The sequence below is a fragment of the Primulina huaijiensis genome, chromosome 14, assembly GCF_012295235.1.
Source record: "Primulina huaijiensis isolate GDHJ02 chromosome 14, ASM1229523v2, whole genome shotgun sequence".
Taxonomy (NCBI): Eukaryota; Viridiplantae; Streptophyta; class Magnoliopsida; order Lamiales; family Gesneriaceae; genus Primulina; species Primulina huaijiensis.
In genome coordinates, this window is record NC_133319.1 from 16,759,897 (window position 1) to 16,785,796 (window position 25,900).

Sequence of the window (25,900 nt, forward strand, 5' to 3'; positions counted from 1 at the left end):
TGTATATATATACTTGTTTGTGTTAAACTCTTAATATAAATGCTAAGATAAAGATGTAAAATAATCACACATTTTAATAATTAATAAAAAGTAAAGTATATGACCAATAGCTAGAGTCGAGAATATCTGCAAACATGATTAATATTTTTAAAAAACAATTTTATATATATATATATATAAAATAATAATGAGTATATTCACTGTTGTAGGTCCCATAGCTCCGTGGAATGATGAGAGATGAACCTGTGTGCTCCACCAGGGAAACTAAAATTAAATATTACAATTTAAAATTTTTGGAACCTAAAAAAGAGATGGACCTGAGTCATTGGACTCATTGAACTCTGAATAAGCACGGCCTTGAAGATAACGATAAGGACGAATTTGGGAATAGATAGGAAACTCGAGGGATTAATTATGCAGTCAACAATGAAAAGAGACTAAAATAGGAAAAATTTCAAATAGTAAGGAAGAAAATGGGTATTATCCCATAAATAGCCATGTAACTTCATGAATTCCATTTTTCCCTGATGAATTCACATTTATATTTTTTTTTTCAATTTTAGTCATTTCACAGGAACATAGACATGGTATGTAGGAATTGCTGATGTGATATCGAATATTGTGGATGTCTCGTCACGTCAGCACTCCAATTAAAAAAACTAAAATAAAAAAAATAAGTGCATGTTGTAGAATAAAATCGTGAATTGACCTACAACATGATAAAAAATGAAAAATGGGCGAGTTACAGGACAAAAAATGTTACTTTCCTAATTCATAAAAACTCGAGACGGTTTCACGGGTCAATTTTATGAGACGAATATTATATTTGGGACACACATGAAAAAATATTACTTTATGCAATAAGTATTACTTTTATTGTAAATATGTGCAGTATTGACCAGTCTCACAAATAAAGATCCATGAAATTGTCTTACAAGATACATACTATGTGACTATCCGTACTTACATGACATCTTAAAATATGCAAAAAAATAATTTTTCCTTTTCATTTAAATTCAAAATTCTTAACTTTTAAACTAAATAAATACCTACTTAGCATTTTCGAAAATTCATTAATTAAATGAGGAAAAATTTGAAACATCCAAGAATTAAATACCAAAAATTTCGAAACACAAAGCATTAAAAAGAATTCAAACACGAACTATTTTAATGCATAAAAATTATTCGTGTCAACATCCCTAAAATATTTTAAAACAAATCATACTAATAAATTGTCTTCCACCCATCAAAATTGAATCAGAGTACTAAATAAGTTTTTTTTTTAACATGCAGGAAAACTATACGTAAATTGCATGGCCTTTGGGCGTGCACTGTCTACTGTCCGAGCTTGCTCACTGGTCATTACCTCCGACCTCTTCAACAACGACATCTGCATCAATCAAGTCTAGCGAGTCTAAAGACTCAGGATGCATAAACCTTGAATAACGAATACTGCATAATAAAAATTCACGCAATTTAAACATATTAAATTACATATGCATAAATAAATATGACATGACTTTCCTGCATAAACATTTTCATAAAACATAATTCGCTTGACATAACATAAACTTAAACATTTTGCGTAGAGTTCTGCTCATTGAAATGTGGCACCATAATATAATTTGTTTGATCAAACTAACACCACAGCGCTTGGCCGGAAAGGATCACCACAATCCTTGGACTGGATATCCACTATCAATCATAAGATAACCTCGCTGACTAACTTAAAATAAATTCACCGTTCACTTCTTCCACGGATCCATTATTAATGAGTCGAAATCGATCTCAAATTATTTTGTTCGATATTCATGAGTTGCTTGACAACTTTAATATTTTATTAATATATGTTAAGGTCCAAACTTGAGCGTAACTTCACCCCAAAAGCTAGCTCAAATGGGAATTTTGCTCAAATCCATATATACAAATATCAATAACCTTAATACATCTTATTTTAGATATCTAACACGCACCTCTCATGCCAAAGATTGAACAACTGAAACGTGAAATTTATGTTAGTGGATGGCTCATATGGTGTTCCAACATATAATGATGAGCATGAGTTATGCACCATTTTAAGATTGAGACTCGAGCTTAATTCTATCTCAAAAGCTAGCTCAAGTGCAGAAATTTGTCCAAGTTTATATATACAACTCTCACGAATTTAATCTTGAGACTTGGACCTAACTATAACTCAAAAGCTAGCTCAAGGAGATAGAATTGTCCAAATCCATATTTACAACTACGAAAAACATAATCCAGCCGATGTGAGACATTTTAAACACCTCCTTCACATTCAGAAATGAACAATTAGAGCGTGAATTTTACGAAAAGTGTGATCGATCACTTGTTACTTTACTAAAGACTATAGCTGGTGGTAATGTTGCAACCCAAATCTTTTAAACTTTATAACAGCTCAAGCACCATAATTCGATCTTTCTCCCAACAGAGACAATTATTGCATCACAACAATCTCCTTCCTAATAATTACATTATTGTAATCAATGAGAATCGAACCCGTGACCTTGACTCTGATACCAATTATAAGATCGATCGCTTGTCGCTTTAGCAAAAGTTATAGTTGGTGGTTATTGTGTAAACTCAAATATTTTAAATCGTATAGTATATTAGCTCAAGCGCAATGGTTCGATCTCTTTTCCAACAAGGACAATTATTGCAATCTAACACAAGACATTAGCCGGTGACTCATATGACAGTCTAATACATAATAGTGGATCCGAACTCTGATATCATGTTAAGATTAGAACTATGAATCACATCATAATATCTTGTAAACTTCACGTTCCAGTAGTTCATTCATATGCGTAAAGGTATGTTAGATACCACACATCTAATTGGATTGGATCCTTTTGATTTCTATATTATTATTATATCATAGAAGATACGTCTACGAGAATTTTTATGAAAGCCTTTCATTTGATTAAGTTATTAGCAGTTGGTAATATGGATTTTATAATACTCATGCTTTGAGTTGGCTTTTAGGGTAGAATTAGACTAAAATCTCTATCTTAACAATATAATATAATTATATATTAAATAAATATATTTCAGGCTTTTTATTTCTATGTAGCTCGTGAATATGTTTGAATAGTTCGATCTGCACTCGAACTCAATCCTTGATTCGAACCGAATTCGAGTAAAATATATTAAAATTTTCGAGTTTCGAATCAAACTAAATCTCAAATATACCTAACTCGAGCTTTAAGATTTTTTTTTATATTCGTCTAGATTAGGTTCGTTACATGATGCAAATTACTTAGCCAAATTCCATGAAATGTGTAACATGTACATACACCATACCCAAGTCACGCACTTGCACGAAATTGTCTACCAACTACCAAGTCGTGCAACCTCCTTTATCAAAATTTTCTTCTATACTCGATTTTTTCGATGAGAAAAATTCATATTATTATTACTCGAAAATAATAAGCTAAAAAAAAGATTTAATTTTTCGTCTTGAATTTGGTCTCCTCCTGATTTCTGGCTTTAGAATATAAGTGGAGCTGATCTGCTCATACGCGTGAATAAAGAAATTTGACTAGCGAGAAAAGGCAAGAAGAAGACGGATGAAACACATTTTCAAGAAGCTTCACCACCAGCCAAACCGTTCTAATGAGACCCCACAATCTGTCCCTCCGCAGTCGCCGACGTCCTCCTCCTCCGATAGCCGGGCCACCACCTCTTCTTCCTCCAGCGCTCCAACTACCGCCGCCGTTTCCGTAAGTTCCTCTGCCAGTCATGATTCCTCTGGTGATACTAATCGTCCGCAGCAAGATTATTACTCTTCGGAGGAGGAGTACCAAGTGCAGTTGGCCTTAGCCCTGAGCGCGTCCTCTTCGGGTCAGGTGTCTGCCTTCCGAGAGAAGGCCCTGATACGTAGCGTAGGTGCCGCAGACAACGCCATCACTGCTGCCGAAATGCTGTCACGCCGCTATTGGGTCAGTTCAATTTGCTTTGCTTTTTTGCTATTTATGAAAATATCTCCTTTTACATGTTCTGGAGCTCCATTATTGTTTATGAAATTTTTATGCAAATTTGTTTTTGTTTTTTTAAATTTTAATGCATTTATTCGATATATTAGTGTTTTGAGTGATTCCATGGCTTAATCTTGAGATGCGCTTCCTTTGTGGTCTTCCATGAATGATGATAAATGTTTTCTTTGATTCACAACAGTCAGTAATTTGCATTTTGTAGTCGAATTATTTGTATCTCATAAATACTCCTTCCGACATATGTAATTACAGTATTCTTGTGATGAATGCTGCCTTCAGTATAATTCAGTGCTTAATATTCTTTAGTTCTAAATTGTGTGAGTCCGTGTACCTTATTGTTAATTGTCAACCAAAATCTCCCCTCTTTATAATTTTGATCGTGTCATTATTTCTAGATTTCTCTTATGTGTATATGCATATGGTTTTGATCGGTTATTCCAATTTTTTTGGTCAAGCGGGGGGAAGAGATGGCTGATTGCTGGAGGTAGGCTTGATCCCCTTGTATTTGGTAAGTGTATATTATAGAAATGTTGGGGGTCTGCCTCAACCACTGTCACTGGATGGTTTGTGAAAAACATAAATACATATAAGATTGGGTCTAGCACAAATATTTGGTGAGCTCAGTTAAGCCTGAAAGGAAAAGAAGTGATGTTTTCTGCATCAATATATATTTCTACTATACAAAGGGGATGCAGTAATGGGAAACTAGAATCGAATAATAATAATAATAATAATAATAATAATAAAAGTTGGTTGATTAAAAGTCTCATCAACAATAGCCCATTACCATGATGCTGTCAATCTAGTCCATGACCACAAGGGGGATTTGCAAAAATGGGTCCGTGCGATTTTATTTTATTTTATTTTGCAAAACTAGGATTTTACATTCTGTGTCAAAAACTCGAGCTAGGTGGTTGCTTAGGCTCTTCCCGACTGCACCGAAAAGGTGCTAGGCGGCCAGGGCACCTAGGCGGTCCTAGGCAGGTCAAGGCGGGCCTAGGCGTTTAGGGATTTTTTGGGATTTTATTTTTTGGAAGCCTAATTAAAACTAGAACATGACATAAGAAAGAATTATAGGTTTCTGGTTTTAATTTTTTGGGATTGAAAGCCTAATTAAGAAGACGATTTGTTGGCTTGCACTTACTCTATACACCATTCTCATCTTCTTCATCTGCTTACTTTTGCGCACTCGAGAAAATCGAACCAGGTCCTAAAGGTAATTTTTTTCTTTATTTTGAATTCTCTTGCATTGCCTGTTATCCTGACCGCCTTAAGCAGAAGCATGAGGAATGGACTTGGTGTCAAATGGATTCTAACAAAGTTTGGGCTGAAATTTATTCTAAGAACCATTACAAGTCTCTTGATATCGTGGAATCCGCCTAGCGGCGCCTAGTCCCCGTCTAGGCAGCCTAGGCAGGCACTAGGCGTTGGTCTGGCACCCGAATAACGCCTGACGAATTTTAGAACCTTGTTTACAATGTATTTATGCTATTTTATTAAGTGTGAGACACCTATACTACCTGTTTTGGTATGTCCTTGTTACACCTAATGAACAAAATAAATTTACTTTTGTAACCCCGCAAATTAAGTGAAGCCACATGAGGAGCAAGGTCAAAAAAGGTAAAAAACTGATGAAAAACTTCTTCATTTCACAAAATCGAAAATTTTACAAAAGTGGGTAAAATAAATTCCCCATTTTATCTTTTTTCTCTCTGTGGATTTTAGGCTGAACTTTGCAATTCTGATTTTAATGTTTTTCTTTGCAATAATATGTATTCAAATAATAGCTGCTACATTATTTCATAATTTTAAAATATTATAATATTAAATCTTATGCCTTAAAAATTGATTTTTTTATATAATTTTAGAAAAATATAATAATTTAACCATACATTTGAAATATAAAAATGTGTTATGCAGCATCACGTGTGCCAGTCTGCTAGTTTGATATAAATAGAGAGGCCTAGTTTTGCAAAAAAAATTTTGCTCAGACTCGTTTGTGCAACTCGCTCTGACCATGATATGATACTTGTCTACAAGATTTATCCACTGAAACTCTTAATTAAAGAAAATTTTCGGTTTTATCTTTGATGGACTTTTGGTTAGATTTGCCAGAAAGGCTGTCAAGAGCATTTGGTTTCCATGATTCCTTTTTTGTTTAATTCGAAGGCAAGGTGATTTGATTGAATTACTTCAATGCATTGCTTCCCTACCTGGTTCCAGTTATTTGGGGTCTTTCTTTCTTTATTTTTTAAGCTGTTGTTGAAAGTTAGTGTGTGAAATCATCAAAATAATTTAACAACTTTTAAGTGTCACGACAAAGAAAATTGGAATTACCTAGCTGGGAAATAGTGTGATTAGGAAGCTGCTTTTTTGGGTCTGAAATGGGAACAAACTTATGGTCAGGTTTTCGGACCCCCTTGAAACTCAGGGTCTCAGATTTGCTGCTTTTATGGAAAGTGGACTAACTTTTTGAGTCTCTTCCATGTGAAAAAAATGTAGATTTTTTGCACATACATTGTAAAAGAACTCAAAATACTTCTGAATGTTGCACATACTGAGGTCTTAATGTTAATAGAATCCCTACACAACAAAACTACAAACTCATGAATTCCGGATTGTGCTTATGGCCTCAATCTAGATTTATCTCTATTGGTGTTGGACTGAGACTGCTGGCCATGTTATATAAGAGGTCATTCGGATGCCAAAATTTAATGCTGTGAATTTTTAAAAATTCTCTGTTGATATCAGGTGTTCATGAGAAAATTATATTCCTAACATGGTTTCTTGCCTGTTTGCCATCCGTCAGAATTATGGAGTTCTAGACTTCGAGGAGAAAGTGGTGGATGGTTTCTATGATTTATATAATCTTTCTACAGATTCAGCAGCTCGAGGGAACATGCCATCTCTTACAGATCTTGAAAACAGTGATGGAGGTTATGATTATGAGGTTGTTTTAGTTAGCAGAAAATTGGACCCTGCTTTGGAAGAGTTGATGCAAATATCACAATGCATCATGTTAGACTGCCGTACTACTGAAATTGGTTTGCTTATACAAAGACTAGCTGAACTTGTCACAGAGCACCTAGGAGGCCCAGTACCCGATGCAAATCTTATTTTGTCTAAATGGATGGAAAGAAGCATCGAGTTGAGGACATCTCTTCATACCACAGTGCTTCCTATTGGATCCCTACAAGTTGGCCTTTCACGGCACCGCGCACTGCTTTTCAAGGTAACATCGGTAGGAGGATACCAATTACTACTTCTTTGCCTTCCAACACATGTATGATACAACTTTGCGTAGGCAGTAAAAAGATGAAATTGAAAGAAATCTATTCAATATATTTTAGTGCAGAGCTGCAGTGATATGTAACTGATCATTTTAGGGAGCCTCACACTTTTGGTTAGGTGAGTTCGACTCCATATGCATGCATTGGGGACTTCTCTAGACCAACTTACTATACTGAGAACTTTAAAAAAAATGCCGGTCTCTTAGGAAATTTGATGAAGCTGTCGTGACACTGATGAAATATTAATTTAACGAATCACTTGAATATCAGCCAAATGAATTGGTGAGGTTGCTTTCGTCATTTGATAGCTTCTGCAGCTTTGAAAATGGAAAATGTTAGGCAAGAGGGAAGTGAGGTGTAGCAAGAGGGAAGTGAGGTGTAGCAAGAGGTGACTTTTACATCTATAGAGCTTTCCCATCTTAGACATTGGAGCTTATTGTTGCTTCCTTTCATGCTTAGGAAGCATTATGTTGTTTTGGTTTTCCTGGCTTTGGGTCATTGTGAGATAGGAAACAAATAATCATCTGACTCAACTGCAAACTAATTCTTTGAGCCTTTGGTCTATTTTAGTTGAAGCTTGATTTGTAGAACTTGTTGAAACCATTGGATCTCAAGCTTCTGAAAGACTTTTATATTTCCGGAAATGTGGTTTGAATAAGGAGATAGACAATATTGATTAAATATTCGTGTTCTTCCTGTAATTGATGGGAGTTGCTTTTCTTCGTAAGAATTGTTCTTTTGAAACTATCACACTGTCAATTTTTTTGGTATTGCGTGCTCATATTTTTTTCCTTGTTTGTTTTGGTTTTCTGCTACTTTTTATTTGAAATTTACAATTTTCTCAACATCATGGAGCTGTCCGCTATTACAATTTTCTCATCATATCCATTGCCAAGCATCCATTTTCTCTCATAATGCCAATGAAGATGCTAAGTGCGCATGATATGGTTTTTTACTGTTTGGAACATATTAGTTTGATCTGCCTAAATATAAACAAATTTACATCTTGACCCCTGTATATATGCTTTCAAATGTTCTTGCCATCAAGTTCTGTTGCACCAGTGCTGTTCTGCAATTTTTGTTTCCTTTCATGCAGGTACTGTGTGATAGTGTTGGGATACCTTGTAGACTAGTGAAGGGAAGCCATTACACGGGTTTTGAGGATGATGCTGTTAACATCGTAAAGCTTCATGATGACAGGTTATTTGGAATTGTAGCCCTAAATTTTACTTTGGTGGATAAAATTTTCCCCACAATATGGCCATTTGAAGAATCTTAGGTCGTGCTTGGATTGATGGATTTAATTTGGGGAAGAATTTATTCAAATGTCACCTATCTTACGTTTATTTGAAATTCATCACAGTTATTATTGAAATTGATTAATATGATATGAAATGGGTTTCAATTTCAATTGAATCTGGTTTTGAAATTCAAAACCGTCATTTCAAATCATCAATCCAAGCATAACCTTAGTGCATGCAGGTTGGAGTTCCTTTTTCATCTCTATATATAAGGGTGAAAAGTTGAAATAAAGAAATGCTTATACAGGGAAATAAGAAAATTAGTATCTAGAAAGAAAATGAAAGTGAGGTTGTAGTGCTATTCTTGTTTTTAAAGATATAAATGTTTTTGGAAAATATTAGCAAACAAAGCCTCGTCTGTTGTGAAAATATGAGATGAATGATGTAGTTCTAGTCTTCTAGAAGATGCTGCAGTTGCTGTGGAAGATAAAGATGTTCTCTTGGTGTAACACAGTTTTTGATTAGGACACTAGAATTTCTGTCTAGTTAAAATTCAGGCTGATGTAAATATAATATAAGATAAGCAATTTACAGTCTGGAGGTAAATTACATCAGATTTGACGACTCTATCAACTATTTTAACATGGAGAAAGATCAAGAGTCAATGTGTGCGCGCATTTGTTTGTTGTTCGATGAGATGCAAGTGAGTAGTGTGCATTATTGCATATTGTGTAATGGAATTCTTTTGGAAAATTTTGCACTAGAGATGGATGTAAGTTTATTTCAAACTTCTTTCTTCCCTTCATTGATGACTAAATTATAGAATTTTCTATATCCATGGCCTTTTTATCTTTAACACGTTACAGGAGTTCCATTAGCTTTCAACCTCTCTTCATTTTACATTTGAATCTCTAAATTTTAATACAACTGTTAGCCTTGGGTTTGATTGAGCGTTCTTCAAAACGTTAATAGCCCTATTGTAGCAGAAAGAGGATCAAGGACCTAGAAATGAGGAAGGAGCGCATTGTTTTCTCCCTTCTATATTGAAAAAGGATCACCTTAACATTTTTTGTTTTATGTCCTTTTCTAAACACGTGTCTGTGGCTCGCACTCTTGAATGTGAAAATACTTAGATTTCTTGTACAGGTTGATTGATAATCAACTGGATATAGTTGCTAAGCTAGCGAAGTTTGTTTTTGGTGGCTAGTTAGTTGTTGAAGTCCTGAAACATGAAATAACGTATTTGCTGTTTCAAACTAAGATGCTTCATCAAATTAGTTGTCTTTGGTGGTTTTTGTCCTGCTATCTTTTGTTCTTTACTTTTAGAATTTTGGCTAGTTTGATTTGCGTGAATGTTGCCATTGATTGGCTGAGTTTTTGTCTTAACTAAAGAACCGCTATCATGGTAAAATTTCCAACTCAACACCTCCTTTTACTTGTATGATACATCTTCTCATAATATGCAGAATGTGGTGTAGATCTAATGAATTAATTTTGTATTTTTATGTAGTTCTTTATATAGCATCAAGCATCAGCTAAATCAGTTACGTTTTTTTTCAGCGAGTGCTTGGTTGATCTTATGGGAGCCCCAGGAACGCTAATTCCAGTTGATGTTTCTGCAAAAGATACCCCATTGAATTCATTCAATCCTCAACAAAGCAAACTTCCTATTCTTCATACAAATAAAGTTGGCAAAGTTTCTTCTCAAAAACCTGATCAGAATTCCAATGGAGGAAATCAATGGTCGTCTGGTGCTGTTTCTGTAGAGCCAGAAGCATTACATAAGATCTATGATACTAGTGTTGATAATAGAGCTGGCTTTTCTGGACTAGATGACAAGTTTCCTTGTGCTAAATCGTTGGATCATATCTCATCTCAGGTGAATGGGAGTTCATTTGTTAAAGGGAGTAGTGGAACTAAACCAGCTGGTGATGGCTCAAAAATGAAGCTAAATGTGGTTCCATACAGTCCTAAGAGTTCCGAAGCCTCGAAAAATCTTTTTGCTGATCTCAATCCTTTCCAACTAAAAGGATCTGACAAGTCAATGATGAAGAATAATCTTGCTAATGGATTTGACAGACTACAAATGCCAAACAACAACATTGAAAATAGCCGACTTCCTGCGCCTATGCGGAATAATCTCAATGCACAGAGTGAGGTCTCTAAAAGAAATGAATTCAGTATTGTGGAAGGTATATTTTTGGACACGCAAGGACATGATAACAACAATATGCCATCTATTATTTCAAGAAGCGCTAATGTTCAATCCAAAGCTTTAAAAATTTCTGAAAAATCATTTGATTCCGATACAGATGAGGATGCTCTTCCTATGCCTAGTAATGGTTTCAAATTTGCATCCGGTGAAACCAAAATCAGTCCGCTGCGCTTTGGGGAAGCTTCTAATTTGGTTAATAAGGAAACAGATCACGGGGAGAATGTTAAGGACACACTAAGTGAAGAACCGGGAGCAAAAGACCAGACAAATAACTTTACCAGACCTCAAGACGAAAGTATGCAACACAGATTAACTGAGAGCAGTAAGAAACTGAGGGAAACTGAAGTTGCTGGCCGTGCAGTTGATTTAAGTGCTAAGTATGTTGCTACAATGATTGATGATGTTGGTGAATGTGAAATTCTTTGGGAAAATCTTGTTATCGGTGAAAGGATCGGACTAGGTAACACTACTGGCTGTTAAAGATCTTTAGCTTTTACTATCTTTCAATGTCCTAATGTTTGCATTCTTACGGCCGGTGTTTTTCCTTTAAATATATTTTGTGCACATTTTCAATGACTGACTCAGCGGTCATGACTGATTATTTGTGCTTGTCAGCTTGTCATTGTTCATACTACCAGAAAATGAGTGGATGTATTTAAAAATTATTTTGGGCCGCTCAGAGCTATTTAGCTTTTGTCACAATTACTACATGAGAGATGTATAGGATTGCTTTTCATTACTCCTCATGTCTACGAGTTTTCATTTCCTGGGAACTTTGTATTTTGCAGGTTCGTATGGGGAGGTCTACCATGCTGAGTGGAATGATACTGTAAGTACTTTCGTTTGTCTTATAACTTCTATTGTTAAAGCAGAAACTATGTGAACTGTATTTGTTTAGACGGACCCTGTTGGGATTTTTGTGAGGAAACACGTGTTTCTCTATTTTGTCATCTCGTTTATAGCTAATTCTTAACATGAACCTGTCACTTAAAAAGTTCATTGTTGAAGGAATTCCATTTTCTTCCATGAAGAGACGTGCTTTGCTTGGATTTTTATCTGTCCCTCATCCCTCCATCTACAAGCTACATCTATATGTGAACGGATTTATGTACTATGTATATGTACATGTGTTTCTGTCCATGTGACATTGCAGTAGTTTTATATATATTTCTATATTATTTGTTGTCTTAAAATGGTGTATAGTTTGTAATTTCGCATTTTATTGGATAATAACTTGTAATACTGCCTCTTGGTTTTGATGTAGATGAATCATGCATTTGATGGGGATCATTTTTTATTTGCAAGATATTATTATTATATTAAACTCTCTAATTTGGTCACAGGAGGTTGCTGTGAAGAAGTTTCTTGACCAAGATTTCTCAGGCGCTGCTCTGGATGAGTTCAAAAGAGAGGTAAGAATCTTTCCATTCATTGCATAACCGTGAGTCATTTTGTTTGAAATATCTTGATCTTGTATGTAAAACTCTGATTGTATTTTATGAGGTAATGCATTGATGTCCTTTGTACAAAGATATATATATATTTTTTGCTGCATCTATCAATGAAAGGTCCTGGGAAGATATATGATGTTCCTGTGAATTCACTTAAGGAGATACAAAAGAAAAAGTTATTTTTATCCTCTTTTATCAGCATGCGCTCACCCCAACCCACCCACAAAATGGAAAATAAATAAGGCCCTTGACAATAATGTCTATTAGTTTGTTACCAACTTACCATGAGTTGTGCGTTTTAATTTTGCGTGTAATTTGTCATTTCACCTTATAATTGAATGTGGCTAATCCGTTGCATGTGTAAAAGTTTCTTTCCCTTAAATTCTTTCGACGGTCAACCAAAATTGTAGAATATTATTTACACACCTTAAAGATGGTTTGTAGTCCCTGTTTTATCTTTTTGTTGTGGCCTTAGTCTAAAATTTTTGTTTCTCTTAGAGGTGATTAGTAGCTGTTTATGGTTTTAGGTACGGATCATGCGCAGGTTACGACATCCAAATATTGTGCTTTTTATGGGTGCAGTGACTCGCCCACCAAATCTTTCCATTGTCTCCGAGTTTCTGCCACGGCATGTTTTTCCATCATTTTCATTAGCGATTTTTTGTTATTCTTTGAATAGAGATGGTGAAAAAGTTTATATTTACATATAATTTGCTACTAACTTGATTTTATCGGTGGGAAACTTGCTTATTTTGCTGTCAAATGAGATATCATTTTTTGTGTTGTGTTAGCTTTCATTGTAAGAGCACTTATTAAAGTTTTAGTAGCATCTCATGGGTAGTTACAAGTTTCATGCCTGGCAAGGTTTTCATGTACTCAACAATGCTTGGATATCTAAACTAGGAGGTCAGTTTTTAATCCAAAGGTCTGGTGGACTATGAGATTTGTTTCTTGAATCCTAAAAGAGAGTTCCTTGGGCATGAAAGTTATTATCAAAATTAGAACGAAGTTGTTTATTTCTCTATGGCTCTATATATCATCAAATTAGCATTCTAAACACGGTAAACCATGTGCAATCCTACCATGCGAACAATTGGAGGAATTGGCTAATTGATATGCCACGTAAGGAAATAAAGGAGGGCAATTGTGCCATTACCATATGAGCCTATAAATAGAGCATCCTCTCAGAGTTACTCCCAAGAATTTGCGCGTAATAGTGAGGTTCTCATGTGAGAGCTAGAAAAATTATTCTTTTGGGTGTACGGGCTGAGGTTTTGAGTGGGTTTACTCGGGGTGAGGGTTGTGAGCGAGCGGGTATTTGTAAACCCTTGTGAAGTGATTTTCTTTTTCTCCATAAAGTGATATATTTGTGGTAGTTTCGTGGATGCAGTCTAAATTGAGTTTGAGTGGACCATGTAAATTTGTTGTGGTTTTTTTTTTGCTGCTTTATTAGGTTTTCTTAATGTTCCGATTTTTCCGTATTATTTTAATCATTTTGTTTGAAATAATTATTTTGTAACATATATATGATTCAATTTATTCTGCTTTATAAACTTTTGGTCAGTCTTAAAAATCTAAACTCATAGATAATTACCAGCTATAGCTATGCTTTCTTGTCTTGCAATTAGCGAGTCTCAACTCATACAATGTTATTTTTCAGAGGAAGCTTATTCCGGATTATACACCGTCCTCATTGTCAAATTGATGAAAAAAGGAGAATTAAGATGGCTCTTGATGTGGTATCTATGCTTATTTTGGATGCATCCCCAAGACACTGGCCACCTCTTATTGTTCATCTCATATTATAGATGCCATATTTGCAGGCAAAAGGCATGAACTGCTTACATACTAGCACGCCGACAATTGTTCATCGTGATTTGAAATCCCATAATCTTCTTGTAGACAACAATTGGAATGTCAAGGTACATCTTATCATGGATTTTTGCACTAAGATACTTACCTGAGAAATACCACTTTTTTTATCTTTCTTTATTTTCTGCGTAGAAATCAATGTTAAGATATACATTCAGTTGAAAATGATGGAAGGATCCATGCTAGAGTTATGTGCGTGCTTGCCATTGGGAAAACATTTTTAGTAGATTAGAGCCTTATGCTAACAAGCTTCCTGGGAGAGGGGAAAATTTGAGCTTCTGTCAATTCTTTCTATGATGTACAATTTTTCGTCTTACCTTTGTTAGGTTTTTTGGAAAATTAAATAAATAATTTTAATGTTATGTCACGTTGCATTAGATTGGATGGATATGCCTTGTCCAGGAACATGAGGTGGTGCATTTAATGAAGTTTTAATTTTTTTCTCTTATCTATATCTTTAGGTAATTTAAACAACAGGAATTCTTTCTAGGATTTTATCTTCTGCACTAATATTCTGTTGCGACAATAAAAAGGTTATGGTCTATGCATAGCAATTAGAAACTTGTATTTTGGTAGAGCGGTTTATTATTGAGAATTCGTAGATAAGGCTCAAGTCCATACCTCAATGTTTTTGTTCCTATGCTGAAAATATATTTATTTGGCATATGGGCAAATAGACTGCATTCAAATCCAAATCAGGTGATCATTGATTTTAAAAAATTTAAGTGTTTCTTCCTACCACAACTTCTTGTTTTTTCTTTTTATTGTTAAGCGCTTTAAATACAGTAGGATTGCTAAGATGAAAGAGACTATTCAAGTTGGTTCTTCGAGTTTTGGGCCTTTTGGCAGATTATTTCATATTTCCGATGGGGATACTACAAAACCATATTTTAGTTAAATAATTTTAGAAAATTAAAGTGCTGTCCTCAAAGATATGAGAATAAAAGTAACCTCTCAAAATGCATGGGGCAAGTAAACGCCTAAATAAAATGTTAAATGCAGCTAAACAGAATAACTTCGTATATACACTTATTACTTTTCATCATTGTGATTAAAAGTATAATTTTCTTCTGTACATTTTACTTTTAATTGTATCCTCCTTTAAGTATCTAGAGCATTCATATGTCGTATTATCTATGCATCTCAAATAAGCATGATGTGGGATTTTATCTAAAGTTAATATATGCAATGTTGAAGGTAATTCCAAAAGGAGTTTTTTTTTAAGAAATGCTAGTGAGAGAATTTTTCAAAAATGCTCTCTACCTCCAAATCCTCCTCTTATCCGATATCCCCTCAATTTCAGTAATGCACCACCCCAATATTCTTCCCCTTTGAGCGCATCCGTTCACCGTGCCCGGCGCCGCTCACCGGCCGCTCAACGGCCGGCGGTAACTAGGGTTTCAGTCTTTTCTTTTGGTTTTTCTTATGGTTTTTGTTTGCCGCTTTTTCTCTCTTCAGAGTTTCCACACAATGCAAGACAGGATGTAATATCTTGACCTTCACCGTACCTCCCCTTCCATCACCGACAATTTCTGATCACCAAAATATCTTTGTTGGAGATTTGTTTCACCTTTTGTTGCTCATCTAAACTGTTGGTTTGCCTTCATATTCTGCCAGCATTCAATTACTTTGGCCATTATTCGTCAACTATTGCCAATCATATACGACCATTCAACAAACTTTCCGGCGTGTGTTTGCTCTATTTTCTCTTTCCATAGATTACCCATTCTGAAAATACCTAATCGCTCGGATTACCGATTCCTTTCACCTCTCTGAAATGTTAAGGACAGAGTCTAGAAATTATCATACTGTTAAGGCAGTAGAGGAGGTTAGAATAGAGCAAAAAATATTTCTAATTTCATTGGGCAAAAGGGGAGATTCTATTTGTGTGACAGAGAGAACTCGGAATGCGAGTTATATGCTGGAAATTGATTTGGAGAATGTCTACTGGCTGAGCAAAAGTTTGTTAACAGACGAGGAAGCTACATTGAAGTCTCCAAATTTGAGCGTTCCAGAAAGAAGCAGCGTATTATAATTCCAAGCGGACGGCATGAGGAGGGCTGGAAATGTCTGCTGTATTTTGTTGGAAAAATTCTGAACGGCAGCAAATGGAAAGGAGCATACCAATTGATGATCAAACATCAACCTCGACGATCCTTGTTTCGTGGAAAGATCAATCAAACTCCTACAGGATCCGGGAACATTGATGCCCATAAAGAATTCCGTCAGTGTTTGAGCAAAGAATGGAACAAAGCATTGATTGTCACGAAGGAATGTGTTAATATTTCATGGGAAATGGTAACGTCAGCTCTGGGTAAAGTGGTTGAGAAGAAGATTGAGATCTTTCCGTTCAAAGCAAATAAAGCAATGTGGTGGCCAAATAGTGTAGAGGATTTTGAATTCTACTTGAAAATTGGTAGATGCTTTTTGGAGAAGAGGATTTGCTTGACTTTTGAACGATGGAGGAGCGACATCAACACTGAAGAGGAAGTTTATGAATGCTGCAACAGTTGGATCAGGATTGTTGGATTACCATGGGATATGTGGACGACAGATGTGCTCCAAAGTGTGGGAGATAGTTGTGGGGGTTTGGTGGATATTAGTCAAGATACAATGTTGCTCAAAGATTTGGCAGCTGCTAAAATCAAAGTGGTGGGGTTAGAAGGGAGATTCATTAATAGCTCTTTAGCAATTCAGACACCGCGAGGACCCATGAAAGTGCGCATTTATGTCGACTCGGTTAACAAATCAGCGTACGATGTCTATGAAAAAAGATCATATGCGCAGGTAGTAGTTGATGGTGCTAGAGTGATAGCAGGTTGGGGCAGAGTGAAAAGACCAATTGAGGAAGACATTGGACATCTTAAACAAGTAGGCGAAGAGAAGAATGCGATGGCTACAACAGAATACAAAAAGAGTACAAGGGATGGGGAAGCTGCCCGACAAACAAACAATGGCAAAAATGCGGTAGGGGGAGGAGAAGTTCGATACCAAGAAAGGAATTACAACAATACAAATATCGTTCAAGGGATGGAATTGTTCGTAGGGAAACAACAGGAAGGTGTTTATAAAGCAAGAAACGAAGGGGGAAAGGGTTTTAAAGAGTTTGGGTCAGATCCAATGAGAGGGCGAAAACAAATCAAAATCCTAAAAAGGGTGATTCCGAAAGGAGAGAACGATTTCAACAAAGGAATAGTTCAATCCATGAGCAACAAAGAGAACGACCAAACAAGGCGTGGCAGTACTCCAGAGGATATAAGTCCACAACAAAAGAACTTTGAGGTCGTTTACACTAGAAGAAAGTCAAGGACAAATCCTGCGTGGTTTAATACACAACATGAAGCAACGACAAAGACCAAGAGACAGTGGCTGGAGCAAGAATCAGCGCATAGTGAACAGGATGCCACATGGGAGGACAGGGACTTTACAAAGGATCAAGGTCAAGGTTCTGAAGAAGACAGTGATTTTAGCGACGAGGGGACTCATGTGTCTATCAGTTCTGATACGACGACACACACCAGCTTGGGTTTGGAGGACTTAGGGGATATCTTTGTATCACCTTCGGATAAGGTTCACAACAAAAATACTTCTTCACATATTCACTCTTCCAGTCCTTCATTTTTTCCTTCGGAATTTTCTATCAACACAAATTCGGGGGAGGGAAGGCATATCGAGTTTGAGGGAGGTCTTGTGGTCGGTGAAAAATCGGGTATGTTAGGAATCAACATCCACGAGGGTGATAGGGATAGTGGGGGGATGATGACTCTGTCCGAGAAAGAAAGAGAATACAGTTGCATGAAAATGATGAGAGTTAAAAGGGTGGAGATAGAGGATGAGTTGAGTAAAGATGGAATACGACAAATGGGAGATAAGGTGTTTCGATGAAGATTTTCTCTTGGAATATAAGAGGTGGAGGGTCGGCAACGAGGAGAGGTTTCATTCGAGATATGCTATGCAAGGAGAAACCCGACTTAGTTATTCTACAAGAAACAAAAAAAGAATTGATTGATAGAAGATTTATATCCAGCGTGTGGAAATCAAGGTTTGTTGAATGGGTTCATTTACCCTCAATTGGATCATCAGGGGGTATTTTGGTTATGTGGGACCCGAGAGTGGTATCCATCACGGATAATATGATTGGGGAATTTACGGTTTCGGTATGCATTGACAAAAATAAAGATTTAGATAGTTGGTGGTTTACGGCAGTATATGGACCATGCACAGCACGACTGCGACATAAATATTGGGATGAGTAGGCGGGTTTGAGAGTTCTGTGCGGGGATAGGTGGTGTTTGGGAGGGGATTTCAATGTTGTGAGATATCTGAACGAGAAAATAAATTGCCACTCACAAACAACAAGTATGGCTTGTTTTGATATGTTGATTCAGGAATTGGAATTGTGCGACCCACCATTACTGAATGCGAAATTTACATGGTCAAATTTGAAGGCTATACCAATTTGTAGTAGGATAGACAGATTCTTGTTCTTGGGAGGATGGGTGGAATTATTTCCATATCATAAGCAATCTGTTTTGCCGCGCATTACTTCGGATCATTTTCCAATTGTATTGGAAACACAGAAACTTAAATGGGGGCCTTGTCCATTCAGATTTGAGAACATGTGGCTGCAAGATAAGGGTTTTAAGGACAAATTCACTATGTGGTGGAATAGCACACAAGCTCAAGGATGGGAGGGATATTAATTCATGCGAAAACTTAAGCGTATCAAGGATGATATCAAATTATGGAACGACGAGGAGTTTGGGAAGATTGATATGAGGGAGGCAGAAATGCGAAACAGAATTATGCGATTGGATGAAATGGAGAGTGAGGGGAGGGAGAATGTGGAAGGGGTGGCTGAAAAAAAATAAAATAAAATGGGAGTTGGAAGAGTTGGTGTGCCGAAGAAACAGAATGCTTTATCAAAAAGCAAAGATTAAATGGTTAAAAGAAGGAGATCGCAACACCAAATTCTTCTATTCCTTGCTAAACCACCGAAAGACAAAGGCGATGATTAGTAAATTGGAAATGGATGATGGAGGGGTTATAGAGGATGAGGGTCAAATAGTCCAACTCATTGTTGACTATTTCCAACAATTGTACAGTAAAAGAGATGTGAAAAGATTTGGGATTGAAGGAGTAGAATGGACGCCTATCGATGATGATATGAGGATTGAACTCGAACAACCATTCTTCGAAGACGAGGTTAAGAAAGCGGTGTTTGCGTGTGACAGGTGTAAAGCTCCGGGGCCCTATGTTTATACTTTGGCACTTTATCAGAATTGTTGGGACATAGTTAAAGGCGATTTAATGAAGGTATTTGCTGAATTTTATGAGGGGGGATCATTAATGGGTTGACCAATGAATCGTATATTTGTTTGATACCAAAGAAAAATGATTCGTCAAAGGTAAAAGATTTCAGACCCATTAGTCTCACTACGAGCTTATACAAGATAATAGCAAAAGTGTTGGCTACAAGGATGAAAAATGTGCTTTCACATACATTGTCAGAATCTCAGAATGCATTTATTGAGGGAAAGCAGATTCTGGACTGTTGTTTGATTGCGAATGAGTTGGTTGAAGAAGGGAGGAAGAAAAATGAAAAAGATTGGGTGTTGAAAATTGATTTTGAAAAAGCTTATGACAACGTTGAATGGGATTTCTTGGATTTGGTCTTACGTAATAAGGGTTTCGGGGAAAGATGGAGAGGATGGATACGAGGATGCGTGTCTAATGTTTCGTTTTCAATCATGATTAATGGGAGACCTAGGGGGAAATTTAAAGCTTATAGAGGACTTAGACATGGAGACCCTTTATCACCATTTTTGTTCAATATGGTTGTGGATGTTTTGGGAAGATTGGTTGACAAAGCAAAACAAGAGAACTTCATTAGAGGGTACGAAGTAGGCCGAGACAAGGTGGAAGTATCACATATACAGTTTGCAGATGATACATTGTTTTTTGTTAAGAGGAAGGAACACTTAGGCTTTTTGGTGCGGGTTTTGAAGGCGTTTTGTGATATGTCAGGATTGCGGATCAATTGGGACAAGAGTGCTCTATTGGGTTTAAATCAAGAAGAAGTAGAAGAGGAAGATATAGCTAAAGGGATAGGTTGTCGCAGGGAACAATGGCCAATAAAATACTTGGGAGTCCCCTTCGGGGGTAACCCTCTACAAGTTTCTTTTTGGGAACCTATCATGATTAAGATAACTAGAAAATTGGCAACTTGGAAAAAGGCTTTCTTGTCAAAAGGAGGTAGACTTACATTGATTGCTGCGGTTTTGACTGCTTTGCCTTTATATTTCATGTCTCTATTTAAGGTACCAAAAGGAGTAGCGGGTGCGATGGAGAAAGTAATGAGAAACTTTCTGTGGGATGGGAATGAGGGAGAATCACATTGTCATATGGTTAGATGGGAAAAAGTATGTAGACAGAAGGAGAAAGGTGGTTTGGGTCTCGGGAATATATGTTTGAGAAATGTTGCGTTAATGGGAAAATGGTGGTGGTGGTTTACCGTTGAAGATGGAACGTTGTGGAAAAGAGTAATAAAGAGTAAGTATGGGTTACAAGAAAATGGATGGGATGCGGGTTTGGCTAAGAATGTGACCTTTAGATGTTCGTGGAAATTCATTTCTACATCATACACGACTTATCACCGACTAACAAGATTAGTGGTTCGAGGGGGGACAAAAATCAGATTCTGGGAGGACATTTGGTTGGGAGATTCATCTTTCCGGGATTTGTTCCCATCTTTATTTCAGCTTTCTTTGGTTCGTAATTTGCCTATTTCTTATTTTGCTAACTTTGACACTTCATCTCATGAGTTTTCTTGGGATTTGCATTTTCGACGAGCGCTCCGGGAGGAGGAGATCACTCAGTTATCTTCGCTTTTAAGCATATTGGAGGAGGTGAGATTGGTTGAAGGGGTTGATGATTTCCAACAGTGGGAAGGGGATCCATCCGGGAGGTTCACAGTCAAATCTTTTTTCCAATCATTCTTTACGGATACTAATGGTGCACAAGAATTCAATTTCTTCACTATCATCTGGAAAACACCTATTCCGTCTAAGATTCAAATATTTTCGTGGACGGCAATCCTTGCAAAATTACCAACGTCCGAGGTGATTCAAAAGAGATATTCTAGTTGTGCTCTTTGTCCCAATTGGTGTGTGTTGTGTCGTAAGGATGTGGAAACACAAGATCATGTGTTTATTCATTGCAAGTTCACTCAAGCACTGTGGGCTAAGGCTTTGGAAGAAATGAGACTGGTTTGGGTTGAAAAATTTTCTGGAGAGTTGTGATCTATGGGATTAGTTGGGCAGTTTGGCTAGAGAGAAATAGAAGAATTTTTGAGGATTTGGAAGTGAGCATTGAAGAATGTTGGGAAAAAATCAAGTTTACAGTAGCAAACTGGATCGCAAAGGATTGTCAATATTTGATATTCTAAGAGATTGGTCGTATGTGTATTGTTAAAAAATTAATGAACTAACATTTCGTGCCAGTGGACCGCTAGTCCGCTTCTTGTAATGTAACATCTTAAAATATTAATAATATCGATTTGTTTCTTATAAAAAAAAAGGTAATTCCAAAATAGCATTTTTTATCTCTTCAGAAATCTTTTATTTTCCTTTTGCAGCAAATTTAAAAAAATTCTTGGAGAAATAAGCTCTCTCCTCTCACAAATAGTAAAGAAATAATAACCTCTCAAAGTATTACATAAGCAAAACCCAATCCCGAAGAACTAATTCAATGAAAAATAAAGAAAATCGTAGAAGCAACTTAATGACAACAAATCTTCATTTGAAATAAGAGAATCTCAACCATGATTTACGATTTTTAGCTATAATCTTCAATGGGTTCTCCAAGTTCATCCTCTTCGAAGAAGTGTTGCCGTTATTACTTTAAACTAAAGTTTTACTGAGCACAATTATTATCAGTACCTGGGGTTTTTTTTTATTTTTTTATTTTGTGTTTGTATTCACCATTTGCACATGAATATTATGTAGGTGTGTGACTTCGGATTATCACGCTTGAAGCACAATACATTTTTGTCATCCAAGTCAACCGCAGGAACGGTGAGCATTATATTTAAGCTATGATTGATTTCTCTATGCGCAGATGCTAGACATAGAGATCGTTGATCCTTTTTTTCTTTAACCTTTGACATTCTTTTCTTTTTGGTGGCTCTGGTGGTCTATAGCCCGAGTGGATGGCCCCAGAAATTCTCCGAAATGAACCTTCAAATGAGAAGTGAGTCTAATTGCTTACAACTTTTGTGATGTGTGTGCGCCATGATATTAATCCGTGTTCGTATTACTTTCATATAATCTATTTTCTGAACAATTTATGCCCTCTTATGGTTCAATTACTTTGTGTGGAACGTAGGAAATCGAATCCTTTTTGTTGTGGTGGATGGCTTCCAGAACCATTTCCGCTATTTTGCACCATTTGAATTTATGGAGTCCATAGGTGATGCTGGTGTCTATGAAGAAAGTTTTAAAAGAGTTATTGTGAGAGATTTATTGTTTTCACAATAAGTTATTTATGTAGCATTTAGGAGGTATATTCGTGTCTTTTACAATATAAGGTCATCTCAAATAGGGGTGTCAAAATCAGACACGACCCACCAACCCGGCACGGTTCAACCCGAAAAAAATCAGGTTTGGGTTTTGGGTTTTCGGGTTCGGGTTGGACCCGATAGCTGACCCGAAAAAAATTATCGGGTTGGGCTGGGTTCGGGTTGACCCGAAAATTTTAATTTTTTTTCAAAAAAATATAATTAATAAAGATTGCCTACATTTTTATATATTGTATGTCTGAAAAAATATTTATTGTATATTTATATCATAAATTTTCATAATTTAATATTTATTTTGAACATTTTTTATTTTTAAACAATTGTTTATTTGATTTAGTAAATATATTTTATTTTTCTACAATTAGACTTTCAAATTTAAATCATATATATGAGGGAGATTTTGTTATTATGTGTTTAAATTAAAATATAATTACTATTTTTTTGAATTTTTTTTAAAAAAAATTAAAAAAATTTCAAAATCGGGTTAATCAGGTTGATCGGGTTTATTCAGTTGAGAGTTTTCGAGTTGGCTCGGGTTCGAGTTGGGTTCGGGTTGAGCAATTTTTGAATAGTACTATTGCTCAACCCGATCCAACCCACCCAACCCACCCGAATTGACACCTCTCCAACATTATGCACCACATTTTGCACCACATTTTGCATTGCATTGGTGCTACATAAATTCATCTCCAACCATTCTGCCTTACAATATAATATTCTCAGAATATTCTTCTTTGTTTCAGCAATAATATTTTTATTTCCTAATAACTATTTATGGTTTATAACACGATAATAATTAAATCTTATAATTTATATATTAGAATTTGAATTAATTATTTGATAATTTTTATTTTTAATAAAAATATTCTTTAATAAAAAACATAAATTTGAAGGAAAAAACGAGCATTTTATATTAAATGAATAATAAAACACACACGCAAATTACCGATCCAAATGTGCTTGAGTACACTGAAACTCAACAAAATAAAATTTGCAAAAAAGAGTTAAAGCTGAACGTCGAGATAATGACAACTTTGGATCTTATCTCGGAGATAATGTAGGATTGGGATCCGGTTTACCTTATTATTAGAAACCTATTTATATTCATAAATTTATTTTTATGTTTCGTAATTTTGTTGTTTATTAGTTGTTTCGTAATTTTGTTGTTTATTAGTTGTTTCGTAATATTTGTTGTTTGTTATTCATAATTTATACATAACGCATCATTAATTTAATTTGGTTGTTTGTTAAATTTATAGTTTTTAGAGATAATTAATTTCAATTCAAAGTATTAAAATTTTTATAATTAAAATTTTATAATTTTCAGATAAATTAATTTAATATTTATTTATAATTACAAAAAAATAAAAAAAACATTATAAAATTTATCATTTAATTAAAATATAAATATAAAATAATAAAATATAACAAACTATTAATAAAAATAAAAAATAAATAAACACATGTGGCGCATGGAGCCATTTCTAAATGTGGTGTTATGGTTGGAGGTGCTCTAACTCTTTTATTCGAGAAAAAGTCACTCAAAGAGAAACATTTTTTTTATTCTGATTTCTTATTTGGTCTTGATGTTATCCCAAGAAATAACTGCTCTGCATTCCCTTTTCAACCTCTTTATTATTTCCTTGATATTTCTCTTAAAATTTCACCTGTTCATTAATTCTATTTTAGGAGTTTATGAGCATCGCCCGAACTTTTATTTGTTGTATTAGGGTATGAAAGCTGTGTTTCAATTTCAGAGACGTCGATGAAGTGAAAAAACAATGTGTGGCTAGTTTAACCGTGCATCAGGGGATTTCAATCCTTTTATTTTGGCGTGTAAAGGGGGACCATTCACCTGTCTAGCTTTGTTGAGAATAATAATATGACAGATTGCTATTTTTTGTGAAAATTGTTCCGTTCTCTATGTGAACTACACAGGTGTGATGTATATAGCTTTGGTGTTATTCTGTGGGAACTTGCGACACTCAAATTGCCTTGGAATGAGATGAACCCGATACAAGTTGTGGGTGCTGTTGGTTTTCAAAATCGCCGACTTGAAATCCCCAAAGAAGTTGATCCTCTCGTGGCAAGGATAATATGTGAATGTTGGCAAACGTATGTGTATATGCATACGTATAATTTTCAAATGTTCCTATTTTTTCTGGTTTATCTTTAACTAATCGCCACTTGCCTTGTTACCAGTGAACCCAATTTACGTCCGTCTTTTGCACAGCTCTCTGTCGGACTAAAGCATTTGCAGAGACTAGTTGTGCCTTCACATGTGGAGCATCCAACTGCAGCTTTGCCACAACAAAACACATTAAATTCTACCTAGAAATGAATATGTTTCCCAAATGTCAATGCTTCTATGAAACAGAATTTTGTTGCTGTGATCCTTGTCAGATGTGAATATGTGATTTTGCTGTTATTTTTTGAGTTGATATATAATTGCACAAGGTGTATTTTAAGTTAAAAAGATTTGTGCATGTAATTATATTTACAGCTCTTTATTTTTCCAGCTTCATTACAGGATGGTGAATGTAAATTTTGCCAACAATTGTGGTTCTTTATTGATCAATGGTTATTTTCTTTTCCCTTGCTACTTGAACCTGGATTCTTCTGTATTTTTAAGGGCTTTCTATTTTTGGTAAAGTGCACCTCCTTGGGTTTTATATAATTACCGAAAGGTCCATCTTGTTTGTTTCTGCAGTAAATCTTTTTGTTAATTGTAGCGGGGAAAAATGGGTCATGGCCTGTGGAGTCATTGAAGTCTTGCATAATTAGTCCGCATAATTAGTCCACTCTCATGTGGACAAATAATCAACATTTATTCTGTATGTTTTTTTTTCAAGTTATGATTTTTATTAAATGAATGTCCCTTGTGCGTCTGAGTTGGCGACTTCGTGATGTATTTTCCTTACGATCAGTTATATTTCCTTGAAGCAAGATGTTTAATTAGGCCATGACTAGGGTCATTTTGGATTCAAGACACAGTTTTCATATTGTGAATTTATCATTCAGCCCTCCAATTTTAGATAAATGAATATAGACTCTGACGAATCTTTATCTAGTGAGATGGGTCAATCTTATAGATATTCACAATAAAAAGTAATACTTAACATAAAAAGTAATACTTTTTCATGAATAATTCAAATAAGAGATTCGTCTCACAAAATATAACTCGTGAGATCGTCTCACACAAGTTTTTGCCTAGATATAAACGTGAACATAAAAAATATT

The 25,900-nt window shown here is 35.5% G+C and overlaps 1 protein-coding gene across 2 annotated transcripts; it reads left to right on the forward strand.

The window, feature by feature from the left end:
• Positions 1-3,493: 3,493 nt before the first annotated feature.
• LOC140956673 (serine/threonine-protein kinase EDR1) lies at positions 3,494-25,249 on the forward strand. 2 transcript variants are annotated; one of them, XM_073413521.1, is made up of 14 exons: positions 3,496-3,959; positions 6,823-7,245; positions 8,400-8,503; positions 10,105-10,736; positions 10,857-11,219; positions 11,548-11,588; positions 12,103-12,171; positions 12,738-12,838; positions 13,871-13,949; positions 14,034-14,132; positions 22,089-22,157; positions 22,283-22,332; positions 24,599-24,775; positions 24,863-25,249. In XM_073413521.1, the coding sequence occupies exons 1-14, from the start codon at positions 3,588-3,590 to the stop codon at positions 24,993-24,995; spliced, it is 2,712 nt and encodes a 903-aa protein (XP_073269622.1). In that variant the 5' UTR covers positions 3,496-3,587; the 3' UTR covers positions 24,996-25,249. The 2 variants fall into 2 exon arrangements, with proteins under 2 accessions (XP_073269621.1, XP_073269622.1); XM_073413520.1 differs by having other exon boundaries at positions 3,494-3,959; positions 10,105-11,219.
• Positions 25,250-25,900: the final 651 nt, after the last annotated feature.